Consider the following 15,000-nt stretch of genomic DNA (forward strand, 5'->3'; position numbering starts at 1 on the left):
ACAGTGTAACGGTAACATGGTAACAGTAACAGGGTAACACGGTAACGGTAACATTGTAACGGTAACATGGTAACGGTAACAGGGTAACATGGTAACGGTACCATGGTAACATGGTAACAGTGTAACAGTACCATGGTAACAGTGGAACAGTAACATGGTAACAGTAACATGGTAACAGTGTAACGGTAACATGGTAACAGTAACATGGTAACAGTGTAACAGTAACATGGTAACAGTAACATGGTAACAGTGTAACAGTAACATGTAACAGTAACATGGTAACAGTAACATGGTAACAGTGTAACAGTAACATGGTAACGGTAACATGTTAACAGTGTAACAGTAACATGGTAACAGTAACATGGTAACAGTAACATGGTAACAGTGGAACAGTAACATGGTAACAGTAACATGGTAACATGGTAACAGTAACATGGTAACAGTGTAACAGTAACAGGGTAACAGTAACATGTTAACAGTGTAACAGTAACATGGTAACAGGGTAACAGTAACATGGTAACAGTAACAGGGTAACAGTGTAACAGTAACAGGGTAACAGTAACATGGTAACAGGGTATTAGTAACATGGTAACAGTGTAACAGTAACAGGGTAACAGTAACATGTTAACAGTGTAACAGGGTAACATGGTAACAGTAACATGGTAACAGGGTATTAGTAACATGGTAACAGTGTAACAGTAACAGGGTAACAGTAACATGTTAACAGTGTAACAGTAACAGGGTAACAGGGTAACAGTAACAGGGTAACAGTAACAGTGTAACAGTAACATGGTAACAGGGTAACAGTAACATGTTAACAGGGTAACCGTAACATGGTAACAGTAACAGGGTAACAGTAACAGGGTAACAGTAACAGGGTAACAGGGTAACAGTAACAGGGTAACAGTAACAGTGTAACAGTAACATGGTAACAGGGTAACAGTAACATGTTAACAGGGTAACCGTAACATGGTAACAGTAACAGGGTAACAGTAACAGGGTAACAGTAACAGGGTAACAGGGTAACAGTAACAGGGTAACAGTAACATGGTAACAGTAACAGGGTAACAGTAACAGGGTAACAGTAACAGGGTAACAGTAACAGGGTAACAGTAACAGGGTAACAGTGTAACAGTAACAGGGTAACAGTAACATGGTAACAGTAACATGGTAACAGGGTAACAGTAACAGTGTAACAGTAACATGTTAACAGGGTAACAGTAACATGTAACAGTAACATGTAACAGTAACATGGTAACAGTGGAACAGTAACATGGTAACAGTGACATGGTAACAGTAACATGGTAACATGGTAACAGTAACATGGTAACAGTGTAACAGTAACAGGGTAACAGTAACATGTTAACAGTGTAACAGTAACATGGTAACAGGGTAACAGTAACATGGTAACAGTAACAGGGTAACAGTAACATGGTAACAGGGTATTAGTAACATGGTAACAGTGTAACAGTAACATGGTAACAGTGTAACAGTAACAGGGTAACAGTAACATGTTAACAGTGTAACAGTAACAGGGTAACAGTAACATGGTAACAGGGTATTAGTAACATGGTAACAGTGTAACAGTAACAGGGTAACAGGGTAACAGTAACAGGGTAACAGTAACAGTGTAACAGTAACATGGTAACAGGGTAACAGTAACATGTTAACAGGGTAACCGTAACATGTTAACAGTAACAGGGTAACAGTAACAGGGTAACAGTAACAGGGTAACAGTAACAGGGTAACAGTAACAGTGTAACAGTAACAGGGTAACAGTAACAGGGTAACAGTAACATGGTAACAGTAACAGGGTAACAGTAACAGGGTAACAGTAACAGGGTAACAGTAACAGGGTAACAGTAACAGGGTAACAGTAACAGTGTAACAGTAACATGGTAACAGTAACATGTTAACAGTAACAGTGTAACAGTAACAGTGTAACAGTAACAGGGTAACAGTGTAACAGTAACATGGTAACAGTAACATGGTAACAGTAACATGGTAACAGTAACATGGTAACAGTGTAACAGTAACATGGTAACAGTAACATGGTAACAGTGTAACAGTAACAGTGTAACAGTAACATGGTAACATGGTAACGGTAACATTGTAACAGTAACAGTGTAACAGTAACATGGTAACATGGTAACGGTAACATTGTAGCAGTAACAGTGTAACAGTAACATGGTAACAGTGTAACGGTAACATGGTAACAGGGTAACATGGTAACAGTGTAACAGTAACATGGTAACATGGTAACAGGGTAACATGGTAACAGTGTAACAGTAACATGGTAACAGGGTAACCGTAACAGGGTAACATGGTAACGGTAACATGGTAACGGTACCATGGTAACGGTACCATGGTAACAGTGTAACAGTAACATGGTAACAGTAACAGGGTAACATGGTAACGGTAACATGGTAACGGTAACAGTGTGGCGGTAACTCATCTGCGCACGTCCTCTCAGGTGGGTGAAGGTGGGCGAGGCCAGCGTTGTCATGGCGATCTCGTCTCCTCACCGCGGTGACGGCCAACAGGCGATTCAGCACTGCATCACCGCGCTGAAGGCCAGCGTCCCCATCTGGAAGAAGGTACGGCTACTGACCCTGTTACTGACCCTGTTACTGACCCAGCTACTGACCCGGCTACTGACCCGGCTACTGACCCTGTTACTGACCCTGTTACTGACCCTGTTACTGACCCTGTTACTGACCCGGCTACTGACCCTGTTACTGACCCGGCTACTGACCCTGTTACTGACCCTGTTACTGACCCTGTTACTGACCCTGTTACTGACCCGGCTACTGACCCTGTTACTGACCCTGTTACTGACCCTGTTACTGACCCTGTTACTGACCCGGCTACTGACCCTGTTACTGACCCTGTTACTGACCCGGCTACTGACCCTGTTACTGACCCGGCTACTGACCCTGTTACTGACCCTGTTACTGACCCTGTTACTGACCCTGTTACTGACCCGGTCACTGACCCTGTTACTGACCCGGCTACTGACCCGGCTACTGACCCGGTCACTGACCCGGTCACTGACCCTGTTACTGACCCTGTTACTGACCCTGTTACTGACTCGGTTACTGACCCGGTTACTGACCCGGTTACTGACCCTGTTACTGACCCTGTTACTGACCCGGCTACTGACCCTGTTACTGACCCGGCTACTGACCCGGTTACTGACCCGGTTTGATTAATGATCCTGTTTCTGATCAACAGGAAGTTTACGACACTCAGGAGTCGAGCTGGAAGGAGAACGCCGAGTGTTCATGGGCCGATCCCAACAAACCTGCACCTGCTGCAGCCTCCAGTGAGGAGCAGCAGCAGGTGCAGCAGGTGCAGCAGCAGCAGGTGCAGCAGGTGCAGCAGGTGCAGCAGCAGCAGGTGCAGCAGGTGCAGCAGCAGCAGGTGCAGGTGCAGCAGTAACAGGTGCAGCAGCAGCAGCAGGTGCAGCAGCAGCAGGTGCAGCAGCAGGTGCAGCAGCAGCAGGTGCAGCAGCAGCAGCAGCAGGTGCAGCAGCAGCAGGTGCAGCAGCAGGTGCAGCAGGTGCAGCAGCAGGTGCAGCAGCAGGTGCAGCAGCAGCAGGTGCACCAACACACCTGAGGACCAGTTCACAGAGTTTCAACATTCAGATGTTTCTCTTTTGATCTTCGTCAGGAAATAAAGCTTTAAAACATCAAGTGTCTCCATCTGTGTTTTTATCTGTATCGGCCTATATCTGTGTTTTTATCTGTATCGGCCTATATCTGTGTTTTTATCTGTATCGGTCTATATCTGTGTTTTTATCTGTATCGGCCTATATCTGTGTTTGTATCTGTACCCGTCTATATCTGTGTTTTTATCTGTATCGGTCTATATCTGTGTTTTTATCTGTATCGTCTATATCTGTGTTTTTAGGTGCGTCTGTATCGGTCTATATCTGTGTTTTTAGGTGCATCTGTATCGGTCTATATCTGTGTTTTTAGGTGCATCTGTATCGGTCTATATCTGTGTTTTTATCTGTATCGGTCTATATCTGTGTTTTTAGGTGCATCTGTATCGGTCTATATCTGTGTTTTATCTGTATCGGTCTATATCTGTGTTTTTATCTGTATCGGTCTATATCTGTGTTTTTATCTGTATCGGTCTATATCTGTGTTTTTATCTGTATCGGTCTATATCTGTGTTTTTATCTGTATCGGTCTATATCTGTGTTTTTATCTGTATCGGCCTATATCTGTGTTTTTATCTGTATCGGTCTATATCTGTGTTTTTAGGTGCATCTGTATCGGTGTATATCTGTGTTTTTATCTGTATCTGTCTATATCTGTGTTTTCATCTGTATCGGTCTATATCTGTGTTTTTATCTGTATCGGTCTATATCTGTGTTTTATCTGTATCAGTCTATATCTGTGTTTTTATCTGTATCGGTCTATATCTGTGTTTTTATCTGTATCGGCCTATATCTGTGTTTTTATCTGTATCGGCCTATATCTGTGTTTTTATCTGTATCGGTCTATATCTGTGTTTTTATCTGTATCGGTCTATATCTGTGTTTTTATCTGTATCGGTCTATATCTGTGTTTTTATCTGTATCGGCCTATATCTGTGTTTTTATGTGCATCTGTATCGGCCTATATCTGTGTTTTAGGTGCATCTGTATCGATCTATATCTGTGTTTTAGGTGCATCTGTATCGGCCTATATCTGTGTTTTAGGTGCATCTGTATCGGCCTATATCTGTGTTTTTAGGTGCATCTGTATCGGTCTATATCTGTGTTTAGGTGCATCTGTATCGGTCTATATCTGTGTGTTTAGGTGCACCTGTATCGGTCTATATCTGTGTTTAGGTGCATCTGTATCGGTCTATATCTGTGTGTTTAGGTGCATCTGTATCGGTCTATATCTGTGTTTTTAGGTGCATCTGTATCGGTCTATATCTGTGTTTTTAGGTGCATCTGTATCGGCCTATATCTGTGTTTTTAGGTGCGTCTGTATCGGTCTATATCTGTGTTTTTATCTATATCGGTCTATATCTGTGTGTTTAGGTGCATCTGTATCGGTCTATATCTGTGTTTTTATCTATATCGGTCTATATCTGTGTTTTTAGGTGCATCTGTATCGGTCTATATCTGTGTTTTTAGGTGCATCTGTATCGGTCTATATCTGTGTTTTTAGGTGCATCTGTATCGGCCTATATCTGTGTTTTTAGGTGCATCTGTATCGGTCTATATCTGTGTTTTTAGGTGCATCTGTATCGGTCTATATCTGTGTTTTTAGGCGCATCTGTATCGGTCTATATCTGTGTGTTTAGGTGCGTCTGTATCGGTCTATATCTGTGTGTTTAGGTGCATCTGTATCGGCCTATATCTATGTTTTTAGGTGCATCTGTATCGGTCTATATCTGTGTTTTTAGGTGCATCTGTATCGGTCTATATCTGTGTTTTTAGGTGCATCTGTATCGGTCTATATCTGTGTTTAGGTGCGTCTGTATCGGTCTATATCTGTGTGTTTAGGTGCATCTGTATCGGTCTATATCTGTGTTTAGGTGCGTCTGTATCGGTCTATATCTGTGTTTTTAGGTGCATCTGTATCGGTCTATATCTGTGTTTTTAGGTGCATCTGTATCGGTCTATATCTGTGTTTTTAGGTGCGTCTGTATCGGTCTATATCTGTGTTTAGGTGCGTCTGTATCGGTCTATATCTGTGTTTTTAGGTGCATCTGTATCGGTCTATATCTGTGTTTAGGTGCATCTGTATCGGTCTATATCTGTGTTTTTAGGTGCATCTGTATCGGTCTATATCTGTGTTTAGGTGCATCTGTATCGGTCTATATCTGTGTTTTTAGGTGCATCTGTATCGGTCTATATCTGTGTTTAGGTGCGTCTGTATCGGTCTATATCTGTGTTTTTATCTATATCGGTCTATATCTGTGTTTAGGTGCGTCTGTATCGGTCTATATCTGTGTGTTTATCTGTATCGGTCTATATCTGTGTGTTTAGGTGAGTCTGTATCGGTCTATATCTGTGTTTTTATCTGTATCGGTCTATATCTGTGTTTAGGTGCATCTGTATCGGTCTATATCTGTGTTTAGGTGCGTCTTTATCGGTCTATATCTGTGTTTAGGTGCGTCTGTATCGGTCTATATCTGTGTTTAGGTGCATCTGTATCGGTCTATATCTGTGTTTAGGTGCGTCTGTATCGGTCTATATCTGTGTGTTTATCTGTATCGGTCTATATCTGTGTTTTTAGGTGCGTCTGTATCGGTCTATATCTGTGTTTTTATCTGTATTGGTCTATATCTGTGTTTAGGTGCGTCTGTATCGGTCTATATCTGTGTGTTTAGGTGCGTCTGTATCGGCCTATATCTGTGTGTTTAGGTGCGTCTGTATCGGTCTATATCTGTGTTTAGGTGCGTCTGTATCGGTCTATATCTGTGTTTAGGTGCATCTGTATCGGTCTATATCTGTGTGTTTAGGTGCGTCTGTATCGGTCTATATCTGTGTTTTTAGGTGCGTCTGTATCGGTCTATATCTGTGTTTTTATCTGTATCGGTCTATATCTGTGTTTTTAGGTGCGTCTGTATCGGTCTATATCTGTGTTTTTAGGTGCATCTGTATCTGTCTATATCTGTGTTTTTATCTATATCGGTCTATATCTGTGTTTAGTTGCGTCTGTATCGGTCTATATCTGTGTTTTTATCTGTATCGGTCTATATCTGTGTTTAGGTGCGTCTGTATCGGTCTATATCTGTGTTTTTATCTGTATCGGTCTATATCTGTGTTTTTAGGTGCGTCTGTATCGGTCTATATCTGTGTTTTTATCTGTATCGGTCTATATCTGTGTGTTTAGGTGCGTCTGTATCGATCTATATCTGTGTTTTTATCTGTATCGGTCTATATCTGTGTGTTTAGGTGCGTCTGTATCGGTCTATATCTGTGTTTTTATCTGTATCGGTCTATATCTGTGTTTTTAGGTGCGTCTGTATCGGTCTATATCTGTGTTTTTATCTGTATCGGTCTATATCTGTGTGTTTAGGTGCGTCTGTATCGGTCTATATCTGTGTGTTTAGGTGCGTCTGTATCGGTCTGTATCTGTGTTTTTAGGTGCGTCTGTATCGGTCTATATCTGTGTTTTTAGGTGCGTCTGTATCGGTCTATATCTGTGTTTTTATCTGTATCGGTCTATATCTGTGTTTTTAGGTGCGTCTGTATCGGTCTATATCTGTGTGTTTAGGTGCGTCTGTATCGGTCTATATCTGTGTTTTTATCTGTATCAGTCTATATCTGTGTTTTTAGGTGCGTCTGTATCGGTCTATATCTGTGTGTTTAGGTGCGTCTGTATCGGTCTATATCTGTGTTTTTAGGTGCATCTGTATCGGTCTATATCTGTGTGTTTAGGTGCATCTGTATCGGTCTATATCTGTGTGTTTAGGTGCGTCTGTATCGGTCTATATCTGTGTTTTTAGGTGCGTCTGTATCGGTCTATATCTGTGTTTAGGTGCATCTGTATCGGTCTATATCTGTGTTTAGGTGCGTCTGTATCGGCCTATATCTGTGTTTTTAGGTGCGTCTGTATCGGTCTATATCTGTGTTTAGGTGCGTCTGTATCGGTCTATATCTGTGTGTTTAGGTGCATCTGTATCGGTCTATATCTGTGTTTTTAGGTGCGTCTGTATCGGTCTATATCTGTGTGTTTAGGTGCGTCTGTATCGGTCTATATCTGTGTTTAGGTGCGTCTGTATCGGTCTATATCTGTGTTTAGGTGCGTCTGTATCGGCCTATGGACACATTGAGTGTTTGTGTTCTCATCTTGCTTTGAAAGGGTCTAAAGAGGAAGCTTTTATTCTGAAGTAGAGCGGAAGCGGCGCGCCCGTTGGTCAGCTGACCGTCGGCCGGTCTGGTGATCGTCAAACCCGTGAAGGAGCACCGTGACCCGGACACACCACCAGGCCGAGACCGACCGGTGTCTGTGTTCCCGTGTCCCCGTTCCCCGGAGCTCCCGACCCGGACCTTTGGACTTAAACACGCCGAGCCCGCGGCCTCCAGAGCCGGCCCCTCAGCCTCCGCTCCCCCGCCGGCCTGTGTGGAGCCTCCGCCGGCCGCTCCGCGCCGAGAGTCCCGCTGACGTCACCATGTCGCTGCTGCAGCTGCTGCTCACCGGAGTGTCCGTGTTCGGCCTCATCCTGTTCTTCGTGCTCTGGATGATGCACTTCATGTCCATCATCTACGTGTGAGTGAAGCTAGGCTAGGCTAACGGCTAAACACTGTGTGTGTGAGGCTAACAGTTAAAAACACTGTGTGTGAGTGATGCTAGGCTAACAGTTAAAAACACCATGTATATGTGAGTGATGCTAGGCTAACAGTTAAAAACACCATGTATATGTGAGTGATGCTAGGCTAACAGTTAAAAACACCATGTATATGTGAGTGATGCTAGGCTAACGGCTAAACACAGTGTGTGGGTGTGTGTGAGGCTAACAGTTAAAAACACTGTATGTGTGAGTGATGCTAGGCTAACGGCTAAACACTGTGTGTGTGAGGCTAGGCTAACAGTTAAAAACACTGTGTATGTGTGAGTGATGCTAGGCTAACGGCTAAACACTGTGTGTGGGTGTGAGGCTAGGCTAACAGTTAAAAACACTGTGTGTGAGTGATGCTAGGCTAACAGTTAAAAACACCATGTATATGTGAGTGATGCTAGGCCAACGGCTAAACACTGTGTGTGGGTGTGTGTGAGGCTAACAGTTAAAAACACTGTATGTGTGAGTGATGCTAGGCTAACAGTTAAAAACACTGTATGTGATGCTAGGCTAACGGCTAAACACTGTGTGTGAGTGATGCTAGGCTAACAGTTTAAAAACACTGTATGTGTGAGTGATGCTAGGCTAACAGTTAACACTGTATGTGTGAGTGATGCTAGGCTAACGGCTAAACACTGTGTGTGAGGCTAACAGTTAAAAACACTGTATGTGTGAGTGATGCTAGGCTAACAGTTAAAAACACTGTATGTGTGAGTGATTCTAGGCTAACAGTTAAAAACACTGTATGTGTGAGTGACGCTATGCTAACAGTTAATAACACTGTATGTGTGAGTGATGCTAGGCTAACAGTTAACAACACTATGTGTGAGTGATGCTAGGCTAACAGTTAAAAACACTGTATGTGTGAGTGATTCTAGGCTAACAGTTAATAACACTGTATGTGTGAGTGATTCTAGGCTAACAGTTAAAAACACTGTGTGAGCGATGCTAGGCTAACAGTTAAAAACACTGTGTGGGTGGGTGTGTGTGTGAGGCTAGGCTAACAGTTAAAAACACTGTGTGTGTGAGTGATGCTAGGCTAACAGTTAAAAACACCATGTATGTGTGAGTGATTCTATGCTAACAATTAAAAACACTGTATGTGTGAGTGATGCTAGGCTAACAGTTAAAAACACTATGTGTGAGTGATGCTAGGCTACCAGTTAAAAACACTGTATGTGTGAGTGATGCTAGGCTAACAGTTAAACACACCATGTATGTGTGAGTGATGCTAGGCTACCAGTAAAAAAAACACTGAATGTGTGAGTGATGCTAGGCTAACAGTTAAACACACTGTCTGAGTGACGCTATGCTAACAGTTAAAAACACTGTGTGTGAGTGATGCTAGGCTAACAGTTAAAAACACCATGTATGTGTGAGTGATGCTAGGCTAACAGTTAAAAACACTGTATGTGTGAGTGATGCTAGGCTAACAGTTAACAACACTATGTGTGAGTGATGCTAGGCTAACAGTTAAAACACTGTATGTGTGAGTGATGCTAGGCTACCAGTTAAAAACACTGTATGTGTGAGTGATGCTAGGCTAACAGTTAAAAACACCATGTATGTGTGAGTGATGCTAAGCTAACAGTTAACAACACCATGTATGTGTGAGTGATGCTAAGCTAACAGTTAAAAACACCATGTATGTGTGAGTGATGCTAAGCTTACAGTTAAAAACACCATGTATGTGTGAGTGATGCTAAGCTTACAGTTAAAAACACCATGTATGTGTGAGTGATGCTAAGCTAACAGCTAAAACCTTTTTTAAAGAACAAAGAACATTTTATTTATTATTAGTGAATAATAATAATAAAGGAATCAGAACTTTTTTCTTTATTATTCTGTATTTATTCATCATTTCCACACATGGAAAAAGACCTTCCGAAGGCTCTGACCCTTGACCTCTGACCCTTGACCTCTGACCTTTCTGTGACTCCTGACCTGTGACCTCTCTGTGACCTCTGACCCCTGACCTCTCTGTGACCCCTGACCTGTGACCTCTCTGTGACCTCTGATCCCTGACCTCTCTGTGACCTCTGACCTCTCTGTGACCTGTCACCTCTCTGTGACCTGTGGCCTCTGACCCCTGACCTCTCTCTGACCTGTGACCTCTCTGTGACCCCTGACCTGTGACCCCTGACCTCTCCCTGACCTCTGACCCCTGACCTCTCTGTGACCTCTGACCCGTGACCTGATAGCTGACCTTTGTCCTCTCTGTGACCTCTGACACATGACCTCTCTGTGACCTGTGACCCCTGACCTGTGTCCTCTCTGTGACCTCTGACCTGTGTCCTCTCTGTGACCTCTGACACATGACCTCTCTGTGACCCCTGACCTGTGACCTCTCTCTGACCTGTGACCCCTGACCTCTCTCTGACCTGTGTCCTCTCTGTGACCTCTGACCCCTGACCTGTGTCCTCTCTGTGGCCTCTGACCCCTGACCTCTCTCTGACCTGTGTCCTCTCTGTGGCCTCTGACCCCTGACCTCTCTCTGACCTGTTTCCTCTCTGTGACCTCTGACCCCTGACCTCTCTCTGACCTGTGTCCTCTCTGTGGCCTCTGACCCCTGACCTCTCTCTGACCTGTGACCTCTCTGTTCCCCGCCCAGGCGTCTCCACCTCCATAAGAAAAGGTCGGAGGTCAAGCAGCCGTTTGTGCAGCTGGCAGGAGTTTCTCTGCTGAAGCCTCTGAAGGGCGTCGACCCAAACCTCATCTCCAACCTGGAGACGTTTTTCACACTGGATTACCCCAAAGTGAGTTCACCGACTACAGTCGGACTACAGTCTGACTACAGTCACACTAACTACAGTCTGACTACAGTCATATTAACTACAGTCTGACTACAGTCACACTAACTACAGTCTGACTACAGTCACAGTAACTACAGTCTGACTACAGTCATAGTAACTACAGTCTGACTACAGACATACTAACTACAGCCTCACTACAGTCTGACTACAGTCATACTAACTACAGTCTGACTACAGTCACAGTAACTACAGTCTGACTACAGTCATAGTAACTACAGTCTGACTACAGACATACTAACTACAGCCTCACTACAGTCTGACTACAGTCATACTAACTACAGTCTGACTACAGCCACACGACCGTCTGACTACAGACATACTAACTACAACCTCACTACAGTCTGACTGCAGTCATAGTAACTACAGTCTGACTAGTCATACTAACTACAGTCCGACTACAGTTTGACTACAGTCTTACTAACTACAGTCTGACTACAGTTATACTAACTACAGCCTCACTACAGCCTCACTACAGTCTGACTACAGTCACACGACAGCCTGACTACAGTCACACGACAGCCTGACTACAGTCTGACTACAGACATACTAACTACAGTCTGACTACAGACATACTAACTACAGCCTTACTACAGTTTGACTACAGCCTCACTACAGTCTGACTACAGTCATAGTAACTGCAGTCTGACTACAGTCATAGTAACTACAGCCACACTACAGCCACACTACAGTCTGACTACAGTCTGACTACAGACATACTAACTACAGCCTTACTACAGTCTGACTACAGCCACACTACAGTCTGACTACAGTCATAGTGACTACAGTCTGACTACAGACATACTAACTACAGTCTTACTACAGCCTCACTACAGTCTGACTACAGTCATAGTAACTGCAGTCTGACTACAGTCATAGTAACTACAGCCACACTACAGTCTGACTACAGTCTGACTACAGACATACTAACTACAGCCTTACTACAGTCTGACTACAGCCACACTACAGTCTGACTACAGTCATAGTGACTACAGTCTGACTAGTCATACTAACTACAGTCCGACTACAGTTTGACTACAGTCTTACTAACTACAGTCTGACTACAGTCATACTAACTACAGCCTCACTACAGCCATACTAACTACAGCCACACTACAGCCACACTACAGTCTGACTACAGTCTGACTACAGACATACTAACTACAGCCTTACTACAGTCTGACTACAGTCATAGTGACTACAGTCTGACTACAGACATACTAACTACAGCCTCACTACAGTCTGACTACAGTCATAGTAACTACAGTCTGACTACAGTCATAGTAACTACAGTCTGAATACAGCCACTCTACAGTCTGACTACAGTCTGACTACAGACATACTAACTACAACCTCACTACAGCCTCTCTACAGTTTGACTACAGTCATAGTAACTACAGTCTGACTACAGTCTGACTACAGTCATACTAACTACAGCCTCACTACAGTCGGACTACAGTCATAGTAACTACAGTCTGACTACAGTCATAGTAACTACAGTCTGAATACAGCCACACTACAGTCTGACTACAGTCTGACTACAGACATACTAACTACAACCTCACTACAGCCTCACTACAGTTTGACTACAGTCATAGTAACTACAGTCTGACTACAGTTTGACTACAGTCTTACTAACTACAGTTTGACTACAGACTGACTACAGACATACTAACTACAGCCTCACTACAGTCTGACTACAGCCTCACTACAGCCTGACTACAGTCACACGACAGCCTGACTACAGTCATACGACAGTCTGGCTACAGTCACACTGACTACAGTCTGACCACAGCTGCACTGACTACAGCCGCACTGACTACAGTCTGACTACAGTCTGACTACAGCCGCACTGACCCGCCCTGTGTCCTCTGCAGTACGAGGTGCTGCTGTGCGTCCAGGACCAGGACGATCCGGCCGTGGACGTGTGTAAAAAGCTGTTGGGCAAATATCCGAACGTGGACGCTCGACTGTTCATCGGTGAGAGTTCTGCTCTGTGTCTGTGTGTGTGTGTGTCTGTGTGTGTCTGTGTGTGTCTGTGTCTGTGTGTGTCTGTGTGTGTCTGTGTCTGTGTCTGTCTGTGTCTGTGTGTGTGTCTGTGTCTGTCTGTGTGTGTGTGTGTCTGTGTGTGTCTGTGTCTGTGTGTGTCTGTCTGTGTCTGTTTGTGTGTCTGTGTGTGTCTGTGTCTGTCTGTGTCTGTCTGTGTGTGTGTGTGTGTGTCTGTCTGTGTGTGTCTGTGTCTGTGTGTGTCTGTGTCTGTCTGTGTCTGTGTGTGTGTGTGTGTCTGTGTCTGTGTGTGTCTGTGTCTGTGTGTGTGTGTGTGTCTGTGTCTGTGTGTGTGTCTGTGTCTGTGTCTCTGTGTGTGTGTGTGTCTGTGTCTGTGTGTGTCTGTGTCTGTGTTTGTGTCTCTGTCTGTGTGTGTGTGTGTGTCTGTGTGTGTCTGTGTCTGGGTCTGGGTCTGTGTGTGTCTGTGTCTCTGTCTGTGTCTCTGTCTGTGTCTCTGTCTGTGTCTCTGTCTGTGTCTCTGTCTGTGTCGTGTGCTGTTCACGTGTCTGCGGCTAACGTTAGCATGCGTCCTTTCTGCTTCTCAGGGGGGAAGAAGGTGGGAATCAACCCCAAGATCAACAACCTGATGCCGGGCTACGAAGGAGCCAAATACGGCCTGGTGTGGATCTGTGACAGCGGCATCAGAGGTCTGCAGGGTCCAGAGTCAGAGTCACAGACGCTGAGAGCTCATCTGATGCTAACTGTGTGTGTGTGTGTGTGTGTGTGTGTGTGTGTGACAGTGAAAGCTGACACCCTGACAGATCTGACCAATCAGATGACAGAGAAGGTGGGCCTGGTCCACGGTTTGCCGTATGTCGCCGACCGACAGGGTTTCGCTGCCACACTGGAGCAGGTGAGGCTAACAAGCTAACGGCATGCTAACTTTGATGATCAGTTACCAATGCTAATGTTGTGTTAGCGTGAGTCTCTAGCTAATGTGATAGGTGTTCTATAGCTGTTGATGCTAACATTGCTAACTAGCTTTTGATGCTAACACATGATTAACAACGAATGCTGAATCTGATCGTTTGTTGTTCCTGTAGCCGCGGCGTTGGCGTTAGCTGCTGGTTTATCTGGGTTTGTCAGTGCTAACAGATGCTAATGCTAGCGTGTTGTCAGGTGTACTTCGGGACGTCCCACCCTCGCTCGTACATCTCCGCCAACGTGACGGGGATCAAGTGTGTGACGGGGATGTCGTGCCTGATGAGGAAGGACGTGTTGGACCAGGCCGGGGGCCTCGTCTCCTTCGCTCAGTACATCGCCGAGGATTACTTCATGGCTAAAGCCATCGCCGACAGGTCAGCACGTTACCGTGTTAGCACGTTAGCATCAGCAGCAGTTCTGTGGTGTATTTACTTCCGTGCGTCTCCTCAGAGGGTGGAAGTTCTCCATGGCGACGCAGGTGGCGCTGCAGAACTCCGGCTCGTACTCCATCGGCCAGTTCCAGTCCCGCATGATCAGGTGACCTCCCAGCTCCGCTCCTGATTGGCTGTTTGTGTTTCACGCTCTGATGACTCACTCCTGTGTGTGTGTGTGTGTGTGTGTGTGTGTGTGTGTGTGTGTGTGTGTGTGTGTGTGTGTGTGTGTGTGTGTGTGTGTGTGTGTGTGTGTGTGTGTGTGTGTGTGTGTGTGTGTGTGTGTGTGTGTGTGTGTGTGTGTGTGTGTGTGTGTGTGTGTGTGTGTGTGTGTGTCTCTCTCTGTGTGTGTGTGTGTGTGTGTGTGTGTGTGTGTGTGTGTGTGTGTGTGTGTGTGTGTGTGTGTGTGTGTGTGTGTGTGTGTGTGTGTGTGTGTGTGTGTGTGTGTGTGTGTGTGTGTGTGTGTGTGTGTGTGTGTGTGTGTGTGTGTGTGT

At 44.7% G+C, this 15,000-nt stretch overlaps 2 protein-coding genes across 2 annotated transcripts in view; both read left to right on the forward strand.

The window, feature by feature from the left end:
* The window catches only part of LOC310958716 (molybdopterin synthase catalytic subunit), a 5,857-nt gene extending 2,170 nt beyond the window's left edge, over positions 1-3,687 (forward strand). Inside the window, exons 5-6 of the mRNA XM_083929786.1 lie at positions 2,474-2,597; positions 3,235-3,687. Coding sequence (XP_083785912.1) covers positions 2,474-2,597; positions 3,235-3,441 — 331 coding nt within the window. The 3' untranslated portion in view covers positions 3,442-3,687. The remainder of the gene's footprint in view (positions 1-2,473; positions 2,598-3,234) is intronic.
* Positions 3,688-7,892: 4,205 nt separating this feature from the next.
* Positions 7,893-15,000, forward strand: part of ugcg (UDP-glucose ceramide glucosyltransferase) — a 9,400-nt gene continuing 2,292 nt past the window's right edge. Inside the window, exons 1-7 of the mRNA XM_083929785.1 lie at positions 7,893-8,225; positions 10,907-11,051; positions 12,983-13,085; positions 13,697-13,798; positions 13,892-14,004; positions 14,271-14,449; positions 14,526-14,612. Of these exons, the coding sequence (XP_083785911.1) occupies positions 8,128-8,225; positions 10,907-11,051; positions 12,983-13,085; positions 13,697-13,798; positions 13,892-14,004; positions 14,271-14,449; positions 14,526-14,612 (827 nt within the window). The 5' untranslated portion in view covers positions 7,893-8,127. The remainder of the gene's footprint in view (positions 8,226-10,906; positions 11,052-12,982; positions 13,086-13,696; positions 13,799-13,891; positions 14,005-14,270; positions 14,450-14,525; positions 14,613-15,000) is intronic.

This window comes from Echiichthys vipera, assembly GCF_963691815.1.
Source record: "Echiichthys vipera genome assembly, chromosome: 16".
NCBI classification, from domain to species: domain Eukaryota; kingdom Metazoa; phylum Chordata; class Actinopteri; order Perciformes; family Trachinidae; genus Echiichthys; species Echiichthys vipera.